At 34.1% G+C, this 19,406-nt stretch overlaps 2 protein-coding genes across 2 annotated transcripts; both read left to right on the forward strand.

Annotated features, from left to right (window-relative positions):
* The first annotated feature begins 4,380 nt into the window (after nucleotides 1–4,380).
* LOC124826175 (omega-amidase, chloroplastic) lies at nucleotides 4,381–9,942 on the forward strand. The gene is made up of 10 exons (XM_047298941.2): nucleotides 4,381–4,689; nucleotides 4,767–4,883; nucleotides 5,064–5,288; nucleotides 5,433–5,526; nucleotides 6,242–6,316; nucleotides 6,759–6,837; nucleotides 7,490–7,505; nucleotides 9,067–9,147; nucleotides 9,308–9,390; nucleotides 9,486–9,942. Exons 1-10 carry the CDS (start codon nucleotides 4,450–4,452, stop codon nucleotides 9,562–9,564), a joined length of 1,089 nt encoding a protein of 362 aa, XP_047154897.2. The 5' UTR covers nucleotides 4,381–4,449; the 3' UTR covers nucleotides 9,565–9,942.
* Nucleotides 9,943–13,770: 3,828 nt separating this feature from the next.
* On the forward strand, nucleotides 13,771–15,474 carry LOC148203192 (protein BIG GRAIN 1-like B). The gene has a single exon (XM_088106308.1). The coding sequence runs from the start codon at nucleotides 14,231–14,233 to the stop codon at nucleotides 15,416–15,418; it is 1,188 nt and encodes a 395-aa protein (XP_087962434.1). The 5' UTR covers nucleotides 13,771–14,230; the 3' UTR covers nucleotides 15,419–15,474.
* Nucleotides 15,475–19,406: the final 3,932 nt, after the last annotated feature.

The following is a 19,406-nucleotide window of genomic DNA, read 5'->3' on the forward strand; positions in this document are numbered from 1 at the left end:
TCTTTTTTTTCTTATAAACATTTCTAAAATTAAATATAACATTAATAATTTATTTTACTACATTATAATTTTTTTAATATTTTAAAATTAATTTTAATTATTATTAATTAATTTCCTTTCTTTAACATTAAAAATTAACATTTTATATTACTTTAATAGTTAGGGACATTTTGGTAATCTTTAATTTCTACCAATTAAACTAATTTTTTAAATCTGTCACATCAATCAAATCCTACACTAATTCTCACAAACTTCAACCCAAAATTCACTTTCAATTACCTTCAAATCCATTCAAATAAACACACACAAAAATCACCCTCAAATCCTCTCAAATCCACTCAATCACTCTCCCCCAATCACTCTCCCTCAATTACCTCCAACTAAACACACCCTAAAGAATATTTTCATCGAGCCACTCACTATCAGTTTTTTACTAATCGATTTAAAAAAAAACAGTTTTATTGATTTTTTTTTTAAAATTAAACTGGATGGCCTGTTTCGTTTCTTACACCGAAACGACTTAAAATATCAAATTCTATGTTAAAACAGAATATAAGAGAGTCGTTGTTAACAAACGTTGCGAAGAGATTCAATGAAAGAAAATTAAGTAATTTTATTGAAAAAGAAAAAATAAATCAATCACTGTATAACGTGACCCAGTAGTGTTAACCAATATTGTTTTATTATATTATATATATATATATATATATATATATATATATGTATGTATATATATATATATATATATATGTATATATATATATATGTATATATATATATATGTATATATATATATATATATATATATATATATATATATATGTATATATATATATATATATATGCAAAATTTAAAATATAAACGTATATATTAATTTTAATATAAGTGCTTATGTTAATTTTCTTATATACAAATTAGGTTTAATTAAATTTAAATTTCGGATAAATTTTGATACTTATTTTTTATTAATGTTTTAATTTTTTATATTTTCAAAGAATTTAAGTGTGTATGGTTTTGGGAGAATAATGTTTACAATAATTAAAAAGTAAAGAAATTTTATTTTTTGTTTAGCCTTTTGTAATTATTGAAATACGGTGATTTTCAGGAGAAATGGATTTGCTATAGAGGGATCGATGACAACGTGAGAAAGCAAACGTATCACACTTCAAATGATATCCTTGTATTTTCTTCTTGATGATAATTCATTTAATGACTTAAAATTATTATTTTTACTATATTCAAATAATTATCCACGATTTATTTTAAGTTAATTGGTTGATTAAAATAATTATATTTTTAAAATAATAATATACATTGAATGTCAATATTATTCATATTAATTATATTGTACTTTAAATTAGGTTTATGATGAAAGGTAAAATTATACTAAATTAATTTTATCAATATCAAACTTATTACATTATTCACTCATTTTTATAATTTTTTCTTTATTTATTTTTAATTTTTTAGGTACCTTTCTCTTAATATAATTAATAATTTCTCTTTCACATTTTATTCCCTCAAATTAACTCTTCAAATCTATCTTACAAACAAACAAAGGCCTATTTATTTATTTTTTCATATCATTTTATACACGAGGACCTTATCCTTTATCGTCAATGAAAAAATTACAAAATCTTAAAAAAATATTAAATACTTTATATATTTTTATTTAAATATTTTCTTATTCTTTAAAAATTTGAAATATTTATATTGCTGATTGTTTCATTTCGGAAAATATTTTAAAAATAAGGAAAATTCAAATATAAAATGTATTAATAAAATTGTTAAATAAATATAGAGTAATAAATTATAACATATACAAATACTTAAAATATTATACTCTTATAAAACCCATAATATTATCTTTGAAAAAAAATATTTTGACACAAATTATTATAATATTTTGACACTATGTGTCATTTTTCCATTATTTTATTATTTATTTATTTCTACAGTGACATACTCTCAACTCAATAAAAAAAATACAATATATCAAAGTATTATAAAAAAATGTTAATATACTAATATACCATGGAAGCTAATCTTCATAATTAATTTTTATATATAACAGTTATTATAATTTTATTCTCACTATAATAATGTTCTGATAATTATTTTTTATTGTAATAACTTTTATTTTTTATACAAACACACCATTTGTATTTAAGGCTATGTTCGTTTAGAGGGATTTGGGGAAGATGATTTGGGAGAGATGATTTAAATGGATTTGAGTGGATTTGAAGGTAATTTTTTTGTTGTTTTTTTTAGTGGATTTGTGGGTAATTGAGAGTGAATTTGGAAGTACAGTTTGTGAGAATTAGTGTAGGATTTGATTGATGTGATAGATTTTAAAAATTAGTTTAATTGATAGAAATTAAAGATTACCAAAATGCCCCTAGTTATAAAAGTAATATAAAATGTTATTTATAAATGTTATATTTAATTGTAAAAATGTTTATAAAGAAAAAAAATTATGAATAATTTATAAAATTAATGTTTAAAAATTATAAAAACTAAATAATCAATTTATTTTTAATAAATTAAAAAATATAATATACCTAATTTTATTAATATTAAAATAATTATAAAAAAAACTTGAAAAAACAAAAAATAGAAATTGCGTAACCGGTTACGCGAACGCGTAACCGGTTACGCGAACGTGTTACGCGAACTCGTAACCGGTTACGCGAACTCGTAACCGGTTAGCTTGGAATGTGAATTATAGTTGAATCACGACAATGTACATTCCATGGCTGCAATTCATTCCTTCAAATGAAGAATTTTGCAAAAAGGAAAAGCATAAGACCAATTGGAATCAAAGTGGGAACCACCAAATAGTATTGCAGAATTTTTCTTTGGTTTAAGTGAAGTAAGCCGTGAAGTTGGATGGAAGAAGGGACCACTTTGTTGAAAAGTCAAGGCCATACCACTTATTGGAAAATTCAGCAATTGGAATAAAAGGGGGGGACCACGTTACTTTGACATTGCAAAGCATTGTTTCGATTTGCCGTGAAGTTTGATAGAAATAGAAAGCCACCTCACGTTTTTTTTTTTTTAGCTTGGTGCATAATTTTTGAAGTGCTTTTCCACTTGGGAGTTCACGGTTTTGAGAAGAGAGATATGCAGCAAGCTACATAATGTCACGGCCTTACACCATCATCCAGGGGCTAGAACGTTTGGAATTGATCATTAAATCAAGCTTTTGAGGAAACAACACAACAGCAAGGGACGGTCCAGCACCAACACTTTAAGCGTTCATGGCAGCAGCAAAATGAAGAAGGAAGTCCAGCAAAGAGAAGTCAATACATGGCCTTGGAAGAAGGGGAAGCATCCATAGAAGAGAATCATCTAGCAGCCATGAGTAAAGGGCTGGAATGAGGACGTGTTGAAGCAGCCGTGGAGGAAAAGATTTGATCCATTGTCTTGGCCTTGGAGAGGGAGACGTCATGTGCACAAGGAAGAAAGCATAAATGTTGGCTGGAAGAATCAAGGAGATGGAGTTGGACGTGTGAAACCTGGAATGGAGAAGGAGAAGCAGTGATGAGTTGAGCGAAGCAGAAGAAGCCGTCTCCAGGAAGTAGTGTAATCGGTTACAAGCCTCGTAACCGGTTACAGCTATGCACACTTTCTTTCACATTAGTGTAACCGCAAAGCCAAACCTTTAACCGGTTACGCCTGCATCATCCACTGTTCATTATCTTCTCAAAGACGCCCATCTCCTTTCTTCATCTTCAACATCCACCTGCTGCATTCCACCAACACGCACAACCTCCTTCTTCCTCGTCCTCTACAACCCTGCAAATCAAAACCAACACATTTGTTTAATATATACCCTTCGTAATCGGTTACCCTTCACCATAATCGGTTATCTGGTGCAGAATTAATAGGATGCACTGGAATTTAATATAAAGTTACGGGGCACACACGACATTTTACATAAAATCACTGCAAATCTTCTCACTTTCGCGGGTGATGAATATTGGATGTATCCCGCAAATCGGTCCGCGCTTTTCTTCGCCAATCCTCTCAAACTAACACCACCTCACTTTCAATTCATCGCCCGGTAATTCGCATGAACAGTAAATTCTGTTCATGCGAACACAGCCTAAGTGTCAATCCCTTCCCTGATGCCCAGTAGAAAGAAGTGCAGCTGCTATGAAGGAAGTAAGTGGCCTCACTTGTTCTTGCTATTCCTAGTTATTTTATTTTTAAAAAAAAACATACTATTATTTTATTACACTTTTTTAATTAAATTATTAATTTATGTATACATGATTTAACTTTTTTTTCTTTCTTTCTAAAACTAAAAGTTAATTCATGAAATAAATAATGGGAAGGTGAAATTTGATGTGTTTTTACGATGGTTGATTTGGTAGGTTTCGTCTCCCACATCGGATGAGCTGACCTGAAATCAAAGTGAAGGGTTTGGATTTTCAAAATCAGAAATGAAAGCATTCGCATTATCACCATCACTGCTTAACTTCAAATCTTTCACGTTCCACCACTCTTCCTCTTCTAACCCCCTTTTCCCCCTCTCTTTCATTCTCCCCTCTCTCTCCCCCTGCCATCTCCGCCACCACCGCCCAATCCACCGCCACTCTCCAATCATGGCCGCCGCTTCATTCAACTCCGAACGCGCCCGGGCCCCACCCGCCATTCCCATGCCCTCTCCCCCTCTGTCCAAGGCAAGTTCTCTCTCTCTCTCCCTCTCTCCCTCTCTCTGTTCCCGCTCACTCACGTCACGCGCTTTGTTCTCTTTCAGTTCAAAATTGGTCTCTGTCAACTCTCCGTCACTCCCGACAAAGATAGGAACATCGCCCACGCGCGCACCGCCATTCAGGACGCTGCATCCAAGGGCGCTCAGCTTGTTCTTTTGCCTGTCAGTTCCTTTTTCTTTTTCCCCTCTTTTTACTTCCTCTTCTGAACATCATCACGCGTTTTACTGAATTTAAGTTGTGAACAACTTTGTTAAACTTTCACATGTTTTTGAGCAATCTTTTGGGATCGAGTTAGGTTTTACGTCCCAATTCTAAGAATGAGTGCGGCCTTCTTTTGTCAGGAAATTTGGAACAGTCCTTATTCCAATGACAGTTTCCCTGTCTACGCTGAGGATATTGACGCCGGTGCCGATGCTTCTCCTTCCACCGCCATGCTCTCTGAACTCTCTCGTCTCTTGAAAATCACCATCGTCGGTGGTTCCATTCCAGAACTTTCTGGGGGTCGCTTGTATAACACTTGTTGCGTTTTCGGGACTGATGGAAAGCTGCTCGCCAAGCACCGCAAGGTATCGCTCCTCCGAACAATACTTCGTTATCTTTGGTATTGAGTTTTGTAATTGAATGTAATTTCGGGAGGTAAATAATGCGTGAATTGGTTTTTGAATGTGTTTTGTTGTTGTGTGATTTCGGACATACTGGCTATGCGGCAGATACATCTTTTTGATATTGACATCCCTGGGAAGATTACATTTATCGAGTCAAAAACTCTTACTGCTGGGGAGACTCCGACGATTGTTGACACAGGTCTAATATGTTCTCTCATTTCACATTCTAACTCATTCTCTGTTTCAGTACTGATGCGGTTTTACATTTTGGTTATGTTTGGGGTCATAAATGTATATTTAAAATTCAAAGTACTGAGTTAGTAATGATAATGTAGGCAGACTGCAGAATAAAGGAAATGAAAGTTATTATGGTGGTTGACATGGATAAACCTCAGAAGTTATTATGGTTGTGAACTTGGGTTAAGGAAATGCAGTTTTATACTCTGTTATTATGTTTACTTGTCCATAACATCTTGAACACACATGCTACTCCACCTTATCCTTTTGCACAATCAACCATTCTATGTCTCTGAAGGAATTTTTGTGAATCATATCACTTATTAAGACTAGATGCTTTTACGTATTTCTGGCTTCTCGTGTGTGAGTGTATGTGTATGTGTGATATGAAAGAGGAAACAGTTATACAGAATTCAGGAGGTTAGCTTAGAAGGATAGGTTAATGTGTAGTTGTGCTTTTAACTAGTTATATTTGCGGTGTAGTCTTAATCAAATGATACTGAAGATAGAAGAAAGCACCTTGTAAAGGCTTCCCATCCAATCTTTATTTATAGAGCATGTGTTTTGCCTACCATGACAAAGGAGTAACATAATATTTTGTTTCAGACTATTTTTTCTTGCAGTAAAAATTTCTCTGTTTGAGTAAACAAATTCAAATTGTGAGTTGATTCATGCAGAGGTTGGACGCATTGGCATAGGCATTTGTTATGACATTCGGTTTCCAGAACTAGCAATGATATATGCTGCTAGAGGTTTGTCTTTTCCATATTTAATATGTTTTGAAACAATTAATCTCTCTCAAGTTTTGATTGGTTGCCCATGATTTGAGTTCTCGAAATTATTTGTATCCATGCCTCTTGAGTGCTATTAGTGTCATATAGTACAAATTTTGATTTTTTGGGATGGATACAAAGAGAGATTGGTTCACATGCATTAGGCAACACTGCCTGTGTATTTCTTATTTCAGGGATATACTAAAAGAAATTTCAAATCCATAGTTCTTGGTATGATATTTCATTCCCTTTATTATGTTATCTGTTAATTATTCCTCTTTTTTGTGTATACTCTTTCAAGGATCAATTGAGATAAATTTTCAATTTATGTTGATTTGAAAACAAATAAACACAACTATTGTTATTATTTTCCTGTCCTAAGTTTTGGCAAACTTACAGTATCAGTTAGCTTTTGATTCAGGTGCTCATTTACTCTGCTATCCTGGGGCATTTAACATGACAACCGGACCATTACATTGGGAGTTATTGCAGAGGGCAAGGTAGTAATGGATACAATTAAGTGAAACATTTACAACCCTACCTAGGCTTGTAGGTTTCCATTAATTTGTTCTGTAACCTAATATATTTTTATCTTTACCCATGGCAATATTTGAAATTGATAGCTTTTCGATTTTTATTCAATTTTAGTCTTTGAAAATTGTAAACCACATGCCTTTTGTCCCGGCACTATTTTTTGTTAAATCTTGGTCTAATCATAATAAACAGAATTTAACTAGGGACTAAAATATAAAACGTCAACTCTCAAATATGGAGAACATATTGAAGCCAATAACATGTTACTGTCTTTAAACCAACTCAATAAACTTGAAAGTTAACTAGATTTTTGCACTAATTACATCAACTAAATTGGACGATAGTTTTCTGAGCCATATTTATAATTTTGTAATACGCATTTGTGGACAAATGTTATCTTGTTTGTAGAAAACAAGAAACTTCTGATCATAATTGAAGTTAAAAATGCATTTGGGTTACCTTTCTCCTTGTTCTACTTTCATTTTTTCTTTTGACTCTTCCTTATCTTTGGCATGGAAAACCATTTTTTATTTTAACTTCTATAAAATCCTTATGATTAAGCATTAATGACTAATTAAAATTCCATTGCTAATCTATACTTTCTTTCTTCTCATGCAGGGCTACAGATAATCAGGTAATGCTCCCTTATTTTTTAAACTTATGTGGGGTTTTAATGTATGAATACTAATATTTTATTTTAAAAGTATATGAAATCCGAAATCATCTAGTTGTTACCATTTATGTATTTAGTTTAGTTCTTGATGGATCACGAACAGTAGGCTTGAAAAAGTAGAGCTTTGAATTGAGATATGTGTGCATTTTAAATAAGAAATCAAACTCTTCACCCCCTCAAGGAATTTGCTGTAAATTTGACAAACTGAAAGCGTATGCTACCTTCTGTGAAGCACTGACTCCAAGACCAGTCATAATTGTGGGCACCGAGACTCAACTGTTCAAAATATAGGACACCGCGACACTGCTAATATATATATATATATATATATAAATTTGTCACAGTTTCCATTTAAACATCCTTCACAATAGAATTTCAAATTAGAAACATGCATCTTATTAGTTAAAGTAATTAGTTAAGTCTTACAGAAAGAAGCCTAAAAAAGTGTGTCGTGCATTATTTGTCATAAGTTGCTCTCTTTTGTTTTTTATAGTAATGTCCAGAAAGTTCAGCTAAAAACTAGGTGTCGGCTTACTTTTTTTACTCATGTTCAAGTCGTGTGGAAGAGATGTTCAAGATGTGTCAAATCGGTGTAAGAGACGAAAAAAATATTTTATCTGTGAAACTGAAAAGCACCAGACACGTTCCAGAGGCGTGTCTGACAAGTATCTTGTCCAAAAAAATGTTGAACGTGATGACATGCTATTCTACAGTGCTGTCATTGCTCCCTAAGCTACCTGCTTCAGTGTTGTTTCCCTTTTTCAACAAGGTATTGTCTCAACAATATATTTACGCATATCTGAAGTCTAGAGTCCAAATACGTTGATTATTATCCACTGACGAACAATGTATTTTAGGAAAGCTCCACAACAATTCCTACGCATCTCAGTATTTTACAGTCGATTATCCACAGATGAGCAGTGGAGTTTTGGAAGGCTCTACTACACATTTCAGTATTTTACAGTTGAACTTTAATCTCTTGAAATGTGTCAGCGAACTGCCTGTGAAGAAGGTTTATAGTAGGAAGAGGAAGTGCGGTTACAAACAGAATTTTAGAGTCGTGAGGATTTATTAATAGCATTAGCCTTGTAATGGGGAAATAACTGTAATATAGGGCGGGAGTACATAGGTAAGAGATAAAGTTAGTAACTATCCAGTAGACAGTATATTTATTAGGTTGCTGAAATAAACAGGAGAACGGTAGAGTTAGTCGCTTTACTGGTATTTGAAATTTTGAATCAAAATTATAATGGTAATTTTTCCTATACATTTCAGTTCGTGCATATACACTACACAGCTATATAGTGGTAATTGATTTCAATAAATTTTCCATTTTTGCGTATTATTTCTGATCCATTTCTGTTAGATTTATGCAGTTGATTGTGTGATTAAAGCATAAAGCAGGGTATAGTTAGGGATTTATCTGTGTGTTTCTGACCATAATAGTCATTGTTTGAATTGTAAATTTTAAGCTCTGAGGAGATTAATTGATGCTTAACTTTAGGAAATTCTTTACTGACAGTTGTATGTGGCTACCTGTTCGCCTGCTCGGGATATAGGATCTGGTTATGTGGCCTGGGGCCACTCTACTCTTGTAGGGCCAGTAAGTAGATCGTTTACACAGAGCTTTCCTTTATTAGAGCCAGTGAATGCTCTGATTATGGAAATCAGTATTGTATTTTGAGTTTTACAGAGAGTTTTAATAACAAATGGAAAGCAGTATTAATTGTCTGTACTTTCTGTGGAATATATCACTCTGGCAGTTTGGAGAAGTTCTGGCTACTACAGAACACGACGAGGCTATCATCATTGCAGAAATTGATTATTCAATATTGGAGCAGAGAAGGTTTTCTTTTATTCTCACTAAAATTCACTGCACGTGCATTGCTTTTAATTACCTGTCATAAGATTCATACGAATTGTTTTCATTAAATTATTCAGGACAAATCTCCCTGTAACTAAGCAAAGACGAGGTGATCTTTACCAGTTGGTCGATTTTCAGAGGCTGAATTCCCAGTGAATGGAAGCAGTGCCATTGTAATTTAGACATCTGGATTACCTTGTACGAGGCATTCGCTTGCTAATGTGGAATCCGAACCTGAAGGGAAGAAATAAAGGAATTTGTGCGTTCTCCAATAACTTGTTTTGTTGTTAGTGCTATCACTTCTACTAACATCTCTCAATTTTGGGTTCACAATGTGATGTCTTAATGATATAAGTGGCTCCAGATTGAAATCTATGTAATGCAGATCTGGCTGTGGATTGGTTATAGCCGTTGCCCTATTATCAAATCATTGGATTTAAGTTTCTAAGAAAAATTGTGAAGTGTCTCTTTTAAGTAGAACACGAATCAGTTCTCACATTAATGATTACTCATTATACATTCATATATGGTCAAGATATAAGTTGTCAAACATTTTTTCAAAATCCTACTAGGGACGGAAACAAATTTGTATTTATAGGAATTGTTGGAGTTACTTATGATGTTTAAGGGTATGAGTATCTATTGGTCTTATTTTTAAACTATTATTTTTAAAAATTATCAAGATGTCTTTAGTTTATTTGATATTTTATTTTAAAATGTATAATTTTTGTTATTTGGAAATCAGGAAAAAATAAGTTTTTAATTGAATTTTTGACAATATTACTTTCTTAAAAGAAATTATTTATTAAACATTCAAGTTGTAGATAACTTTGTCAAAATAGGTCACTCGACCTGACTTGGTTTAATTTAGTAAACTACTTTAATTTAACTTATTTATTAGTTTAAAAATTTTGAACTTAGTCTAGCTTACCATGTGTTGGTATGTTAAACAAATTGGTTCATTGGCTTACTTAAATTGTTTAAGCAATATTATCGTCCTAGAATGAAGCAACAATAAAAAAGAACATAAATTGTTTGTAAAGGAGCATGATTTACTTGCCAAGGAACATGGTTTGCATTGTTTCAAATCAAATTAGTTGGTGTGCATCACTTCAAATCAAATTAATTGGTTTATACCGTTCAAATCAAATAAGAGAAGTGAGAGCATCTAGATTTAGGATTTTTATTTTTTTAATATAATTTAAAATTTATGGATATGTTGATAAGACAACATATCCATAAATCAGGTTCAATTTTGGTTCATGTTGAAATTTGTAATTTTTCAAACTTAATTCAGTTTGAACTTGTGATAAAGCAAATTGACTCGTGAATTTGAGTTCATTTTTATAGTTATAGGTGGAGATGTTTGTGCTCTTTATTCTTTTGAAAGAATTATGTTATTCTATGATCACAATTTTAAATTTATTCTTTGATCATATTTATTGTCATGAAATAAATACACTCTATATTGTTTTAATATTTTCTAAGATATTGAAATGTTTATGAAGAGTGAAACGGAATTTAAGGTACAAAATATATTTCACTTTCAATTTTGTTCAAAACATCTTTATGTAATACATAAGAAATAGAAAAAATGGTTATGGCTTTAAAAAAAAAACTTAAATCCTCATTCATCATGTTGATAATGTTGTCAAAATAGGTCACTCGGCCTCACTTAATCATTTAGTGAGTCAACTCAATTCGACTTACTTATTAGTGAGTTCAAAAATTTTAAACTCTGACTCATAATGTGTTAGTGAGTTAAACAAATTGATTCACTGACTTAATCAGTTTAAGCAACAATGTCGTATAGGAACCAATAATAAAAAAGAGCATGGATTGTTCGTGAAGGAGCACAATTTGCATTCACTTAAAGTGTAGTATTGAAAGCAAATAAAAGAAGTAGAGTATTTAGATTTAGGATACTATTTTTTTAATATTATAATTTAAAATTTATATTGTATTGATAAACCAACTTAATCTAGCATTAATTCAATCAGATAAATCAAGTTCTTAGTAAGGGGTTCAATTTTTTAACCTTTGTTGAAATTTATAATTATTTCAAACTCAAGTCACTTCAAACCCATAATAAGTTAAGTTAATTTGCATATTTTAATCCATTTTAATAGTTTTAAATCTATTTTAATAATTTTCTATTCTTATAAGAAGTTATGTTATTCTTTAATTATTATTTTAAATTTATTCCTTTAATCATATTTAATGTTATGAAATAAGGTGCACTTTATTATTTTAATATTTTCTAAAATCTCAAAATGTTATATTTTACTTTGAATTTTTGCCCTACATAAGAAATAGAAAAACGGTAATATAACTTAAAAAACTTAAATCTAAATTTGTCAGAAGGTTTTGAAAACTAACTTAATTAGAAGTTTGATATTAATTTCTTTCAATAAACTGATGATTAAGTAAATTAAATATAATAACGCAATTATTATTTTAAATAATAACAATTCGACAGGATTAATGATTTTTGTTTCAACTTAATTTTTATAACTTTAATTGAGGGAGCTGAGTTTGGCGATAACGAGAGGATTAGTGATGCTGATATATGTCTCTCTCTCTATATTTACCCAACACAACTGCCAACAATGGACAACATTTAAGAAATATATTCTTCAACAATTGAAAATTACTTAAACTGTTTATTCTGTACTTTCACAAAATTAGTAGGAAATTATGGTTGTAGAATTACTTATTTTACATATAAATGTCAGAATTTATAGATCATTTTCATTTTTAAATTTTATTCCTCTCTCAAAATATAGAAGGAAAAAAAATGTCATGCTTATAATGTGTGTAGTTAGTATTTATTTATCGGGGTTACGTGAGAGTAGGAATTGATTTAGGAGAATGTGTCAAATTTAAATTTTGTTTCCACATCTGAATTAATATGAAACATTAATGGTCACATATGGAAAGGTTTTTTTCCACATAGAAAATTGTCACAATAAAGATAATTTTGTAAGGGTTTTATTTAAACTGTTACACATAAGAAATCTAAATATTATTAAACCATTTGGCATAACAAGAATCTAAATACTTTATCTATATTGGTTGAATTTTATGGAAAATTACCCATATTAGCTATTTTATTTAAATGTTGGAATGTCAAGTGTATGATTGGGTTGAAAATAAGAGAAGAATTTAAGAAAGTTTTGTTGTGTTAAAAAGGCACATAGTTAGAGTAGAGGCATGGCATGCCAACGATCATTAAAAGACCAGTTTTACAGATTCTTCTTCCTCTTTAAAGACGCCTCATCCCCCACCATTAAAGCCTCTCATCCACCTGTTTTTCTTTTTACTTTTTTTTTCTCAGACATTTCCATTTTCTTTAGGAGCACCACCTTTCATCCATGGATTTCAAACACAGTAACAAAAGAGGAAATACATATTGTAATTATTATGAGATCATTTTTTCCCAATGGGTTATAGAATTTCGCAATTCGTATTTCTCATAATAAAATATTTACTATAAATACAGCCTTGAAAGAAAATGATAATTATAATACTAGCATAAGCAAAAGGGGTGCCATAATCCCAACCCATCCTATGTTGTAAATTTTAATTGGAAAATCATTTTTGTGATGGTAAAAGCAAAAACAAAATCTCAATAACATCATCTTCCAATCATATCAACCATACGATATCCCAAAATCGAAGAATTAAACACATTTGCAATGTTTCCTTAATTTTATCCACTTACTGCTTAATATTTAACTTGTTAATTCCAAATCTCTCCCAATCATTATAATTATTCTGCATTATGTACCAACCATAACAAACTCCATAATTTATTCACACCATTCAATCTATCCCTTAATGAACTTCCTAAATACCTCCTTAATTGACCGAATTATGGAGAATAATTTTTTTATTTTAGGAGGTTAGACCTTGTTACCTAACATAAATCAATAATGCCCTTGCCAGCTCTATTCTAATTCCTTTTAAATTTACCCACCACATGAATAATTAAATGGAATTTAATAATCATTAATATTTGTCCACATTCAAAAATTCTGCACCCTCTAAACAAATATAAAGGAAAAGCCTCACGCACGGGCTAAAGTGATAGGTAATCATAAAAAATCTAAATTCCCAAATGTTTTCCCATTTTTCACACGTGGGCCCTCGCTTTCTCGGGCGCACCGTTACATTCAACACTTCACCGCACCGGCGACTCTCCCAAACTTCATCAACGGCTACAAATTCGAATTTGTGGCCCATCATCAGAACAAAAAAAAAACTGAGTAAAAAACAATGGCACGTCAGCGAATGCCAAGCTGGCAGAGTGGCGCCCAGGGGAAGGAGGGTGGAACGCACGCGCGTGATGAGATGAGAGCTTTATAAAGGTGTCTCTCACACTGTTCCTTCTCCTTGGTATCCATGTTCATATTCATATTCATATTCATATTCATTCATTCGTTGTAACTCGAAAGCGTGTCACTCTGCTCTCATTGCTCTTTTCTTTTCTCTTTCTCCAGACAAGGAATCAATTACCCTGTTCACGTTTTCTCACAAACGCAAAAAGCCTACAAACCAAGCAAATCATCATCTTTCTCCTTCCCTCAATCATGCCCCTGTCATAGCTTAACACAACACAACTCGACTCTCATCATCATCATTCTACACCACCTAGCTTCCATGGCAGCTTTTCAACCTTCCACCACTTCCCACACCTAAAACAAAACCCAAACACCTACCCCTCTTCCTATACCCCACCACACTTTACTCCCTGTTCCTCACTCTCCCATCTCATCATTCCCTTTCGCCCGTGCTGTTCCAATTTAATTGCGCACCCAACATGTACGCCCTCGACATTTCACACACACAACACACCTTCGCCTTCCAAAACAACGCTAAAACCCCCTCCTTCTCCTCCTCTCTCCTCGACACCATCTACCGCTCCATCGACGAAGGACAGAGCACCGCCAACGACATGAAACTCCACACCCAGACAATCATCAAGAAACAGAGCAGAATCCTCGTCCAACAAGATTTAACGGCGCCCACCATTCCCCGTTCTTGTTTAGTGCAAAAAGGGAAGGGAAGCGAGAAACCTGTGAAAGCACAGATGGAGAGAAAACCAAAATCGCGTTTGCATGGTCACGATCACGACCGGGAGGTGATGTTCTTCAGTTCGACTTCGAGTTGCTCGGATTCCAGCTCTGGATTACTGTCTTCCTCCGACACTGAATCCCTGTACGGATCGAGGTCGCGAGTTTCGTGTTTTGCTCCTTCGAGACCCAAGCCATTGATGACGTCGGCGAGCAATGGAGAGCGTCTTATAAAGCCAAAATCAAGGGCGTTGAAGATGTACAACAATCTGAAGAAAGTGAAGCAACCCATCTCTCCGGGGGGGAAGCTGAGTACTTTTCTCAGCTCTCTGTTGGGGAACGGGAAGAAAGCCAAAACCTTGGACGAAGCAAAATCCAAGTCGGGACAAGAATCCACGTGTTCATCTGCGTCCTCGTTCTCACGCTCTTGTTTGAGCAAGGCTTCGCCTTCCTCGAACAAAGTGCGCGACGGGGTTAAGCGAACGGTGCGCTTTTACCCCGTGAGCGTGATCGTGGACGAGGATTGTCGACCTTGCGGGCACAAGTGTTTGTACGAAGAAGACACCACGCGCGTAATGGCGGTGTCTATGCCAACGGCGTGGAAAATTGGACGCAACAAGAACGAAGAAGAGGAAAAGGTTGTGGATAAGAGCAGACGTGTGGAGGAGGCGGCCAGAGAGTTTTTGAAAGAGTACCACCGAAGTCAGAAAAGGAGCAACTTGATTAATTTCAGGGATTTTCCCAATGCGGTGGAAGATGAAGGCGAAGACGATGATGATACAGATAATGACGATGCAGCGAGTTATTCAAGTTCGGATCTTTTTGAGCTCGATCACCTTTCAGTGATGGGAAACAATAGGTATCGTGAGGAGCTTCCCGTGTACGAGACTACACATGTCAGTACCAATCGCGCCATTGCCAATGGCCTCATATAATGTAGTTTCTGTCCATTACATCCTAGTTTCATAATAAACTACACAGATTACATATATATTACAATCATTTTGTTTTCTTCGTTCACCATCATCGCTCAAAATCAATGTATCATCATCATCTTCATGACTGTTTGTCTATGAAAGACGAATCTCCTAGTTTGAAGTAGTTATCAAACAATAAAACAGCAGCACTGTTATGCATAAGTTTAACAAACTTTCTACTCGATCATGGATTATACATAGATGGTTTGATTTGCGGGAGACTGTGTCAGCCGTTTTTCAGTTGGTTTTGGCATTGGTAAGTATTTTGTTTTTTGTGTTTTACATCCCGTGTTAGACAGAGTAACTTTTCTGGTTTTGTAGAAGTACGTATCTGGGAAGGCGTGCGTGTGTATCTGTCATAGAATGTTGTTGAGTGAGGGAGAATATGATAAAAAGCAGAGTAGCTGCGTGATTTATAAAGTGAGTAGGGTACTAAAAGGAGAGAGAGGTGGGGATGTGTAAATTCTCGATCACGATCAAACATTCACACAGATACTGACAGAGCAGTTGGATGAAGGAAGAAGAAAATGATAAAGAAAAGAAAGAAAAAGAGGAAGAGGAAAACGAAAGATTCGAGATGGCGATGAGAAGCAAAATGGGGAGTGTGATGGTAAAGGGAAAGGCAGATCTTCGCCCATGGGAATAGAGAAAGTGAATACTAAAGCCTATGCTTTCTTAGTTTCCCTCTTTCTTTCTTTCTTTCTTGCATCCTCTCTGGAATTCCCAATTTGTATTGGTCCCGTTACTTGCAGGTTGCGCAACCATGAAAAATAAACGTTTTTTTTTCTGCTTTTAAATTTAAAATGCCGTGCTTTAACATGGTTGATCGTTGTTTTATGGTGGCAATGGATGATGTTGGGTGACGAAGAGTTCGTTTTGTCCTTTGTTTTGAGGTGTTGTTTGTACATAGTACAATGCAAACTCTGCTAGAAATGATGGTGTTGAAAGCAAATACAAGTCACTGATGCGCAGTAAAGTAAGCAATTATTGCTGTGGGGTGTTAAGATTAAGATGCTCATTAATCACAGCCACACATCACTGTTCCTTCAACTTAACATCTAATAACTATTCGTTATATATTTTTTAGATAAATACTTTTTATGTTTTTCAAAATTTAAACCATTCTTCAAGTTTTGCCATTTTAAAAGGTTTTTCTAAGAAGATGGTAAATAAATAAATAAGATTACCGCATTTAAATTATTGATAAACATAGAAAAGCGAAGCAACGTAGGGTTGATTGGTCGTAGAGCTAATAATAGCCTACTAAAAAAAGCATGATATATAATTAAGATTACTACGTGAGGAGCATGACGAGCATGCATATGGTTGCAAAATGTGGGAAGACCCACATAAAAAGAATCTCTCCCTTAGTCAAAATATCAACATGATATCATTTTCAAACTAATATTTACCCGTTGTTCGATTAGAGGACGGTGAGTGTGTAACTTAATTATTCAACAACTGCTTACGTAATTAATTCCTAATGCACTTTCACTGTTTTAAAGCAGTTTTAAACTGAAAGTTAGATCAGAAATAAATAGTAAAAAAATACAAAAACTATTTCAAGGATTTTAAAAAATTCCTATAATTTTCGTTGTTTAAAGATTCCGTACATGGGGTGAGTTGGAGAAGTAGGGTAGCAATGGGGAGAGGAATAAAATTTTGCTGGCTTCTCTAAAAGACTGTGTCTACCATTTAAAATGGAAAAGGATAATGATTATTATCGCATATTTTTTCTCTTTGATATCTTCCTTTTCTTTTTTTCACATCGTTCGTAATGTTTTTATTTTCTTCTGCTCCCAGTGCTACACTTAGAAATGGTGCATTAAGTCATCATTATACAAAGTGTAACATCCCAAAATTATACAGTCAGCAACTATATAATAGAATATTAACATGTATTAATATTATAAAGCAGTTTTACAATTAAAGAGAGCAGTATGCAAAAATGGCCGAACGGCCTTACATATACTCAAAAGAATAACGAGCGTTTACAAAAGAATAAGGACGAACGGTTTTAAAAACGATTACCGAGCGTCCTAATATTTACAATCAGAAAGAGGGCGCTCGCTCACCAGCGGCCCATTATCCTAAATACACTAACTAAAAACCGAACGCCTCACTGTTCGGCCTTCACTTCTACTTCCACGAGATTCTCCTCAGCTATGAATCCTTCTTCCAGTGTTTGCTCCAGGGAAGTATCACCTTCTGCTCACATCCACACGGATGATCATTGCATTTGACAAGACGGATATACATATACAAGACAACACAATGGAAATGCAAGGGTAAGCTTATTGAATTTAATTCAGGTCAAACAGATATTTCATACTTAACAAATTCAGCAAGTACATTCACAACATATACATTCAATTCATACATAAATTTCATCCAAAATCCTGATACTAGACCGACCGTCCGGACTGTATGAATCCTGTGTAGCTAAGGCGTCCGTGCACTCAGGTGGGGTAACTGGAATGCTCATCAGTAGCCACCTGAGGTTAGTCTGTTCTGTCCAAGTTACAGTTATGGACTAGACCTCCTGCCATTCCCACGTATGACATACTCCTCTCTACTTGAGAACGAGCACTCACGGAATATCAGGATGAACCACCATCTAAGCTTACCACGTTCATACTTACAAATCTCAATTTCCAACCAAGAGTCGTTCCTCCCTGGAACGCTCGTTCAAAATCCACAACCGTTTATTTCATCTCATATAATGTTCATCATTCATAATCTTTCACTTTTATTTTCACTTTTATACAGATGGACGATCTGTATTAACACGGGTGCTCGACACTGTCGGTCGACCCAAATGGACGAACTGTATTAAGAAGGTTGCTCGACACTATCGGTCGACACAGATGAATGATCTGTATTATCAAGGGTGCTCGACACTGTCGGTCGACACAGGTGGATGATCTATATTATCAAGGGTGCTCGACACTGTTGATCGATACAGATGAAGGATCTGTATTACAAGGATGCTCGACACTGTCGGTCGACACAGATGGATGATCTGTATTACCAAGGGTGCTCGACACTGTTGATCGACACAGATGAAGGATCTGTATTACAAGGATGCTCGACACTGTCGGTCGACACAGATGGATGATCTGTATTACCAAGGGTGCTCGACACTGTTGATCGACACAGATGAAGGATCTGTACTACAAGGATGCTTGACACTGGCGGTCGACACAGATGGATGATCTATATTATCAAGGGTGCTCGACACTGTTGATCGACATAGATGAAGGATCTGTATTACAAGGATGCTCGACACTGTTGATCGACACTATTCATTATGAACTCTAAGTAGAAGACCGACACAACACATACTCAACCAGAATTCTTCCCAAATGAAAGAGTTCAACTATTTCAAAGGAGTTACTGAAAATACCGATCGGTCAAGGACCGTTTCGACATCGAACGTTCATTATCATAGAATTTCATACTTAAATTCAACTTACGGTAAACACATTTTTCAGTATAAACTTTCATACATTTAATTAACTCTATCATAGTATATCCCAATAATTCTCATGCATCGAATCATAATCATATACCAAAAATCCAATATCAAAATCATACTGCATACAAATTTACAGAACGTTCATACAGTACAACGCATCTAGTTCACAAAACATTCATACATCACAGTATAACACAAGAACTAAATCTAATAAGCTTCCCTTACCCGGATTAAGCAGTGTGCGTTCGTTCTTCAGAAAGAAAACAAGATTCCAGTATACTCTTCTACCCTTAACGTTCAAACCCCAAAAACTCCTCAAACCGTTTCAGAATCCAAAACTGTTCGGTTTGATGGAAAGCTCACGGTGCAGGGATGGTTCTCACGGTGCTGAAACGTGAACGGAGCAGCGTAGGGTGAGTTACAGAAGAGAGAAGGAGAGGGGTTCTAGAGAGAAGGAGGAGAAAAATG

The sequence above is a fragment of the Vigna umbellata genome, chromosome 2, assembly GCF_029865625.1.
Source record: "Vigna umbellata cultivar VRB3 chromosome 2, Vumbellata_1.0, whole genome shotgun sequence".
Lineage (NCBI taxonomy): Eukaryota > Viridiplantae > Streptophyta > Magnoliopsida > Fabales > Fabaceae > Vigna > Vigna umbellata.

Bases quoted from the DNA above. Each gene is read 5' to 3' on its own strand.
- LOC124826175 (XM_047298941.2), top strand. From the start codon at position 4,450: ATGAAAGCATTCGCATTATCACCATCACTGCTTAACTTCAAATCTTTC. The intron at 5,289-5,432 runs GTATCGCTCCTC...GCTATGCGGCAG, and splicing joins TGCTCGCCAAGCACCGCAAG to ATACATCTTTTTGATATTGA. The intron at 9,391-9,485 runs GTTTTCTTTTAT...TAAATTATTCAG, and splicing joins TCAATATTGGAGCAGAGAAG to GACAAATCTCCCTGTAACTA.
- LOC148203192 (XM_088106308.1), top strand. From the start codon at position 14,231: ATGTACGCCCTCGACATTTCACACACACAACACACCTTCGCCTTCCAA.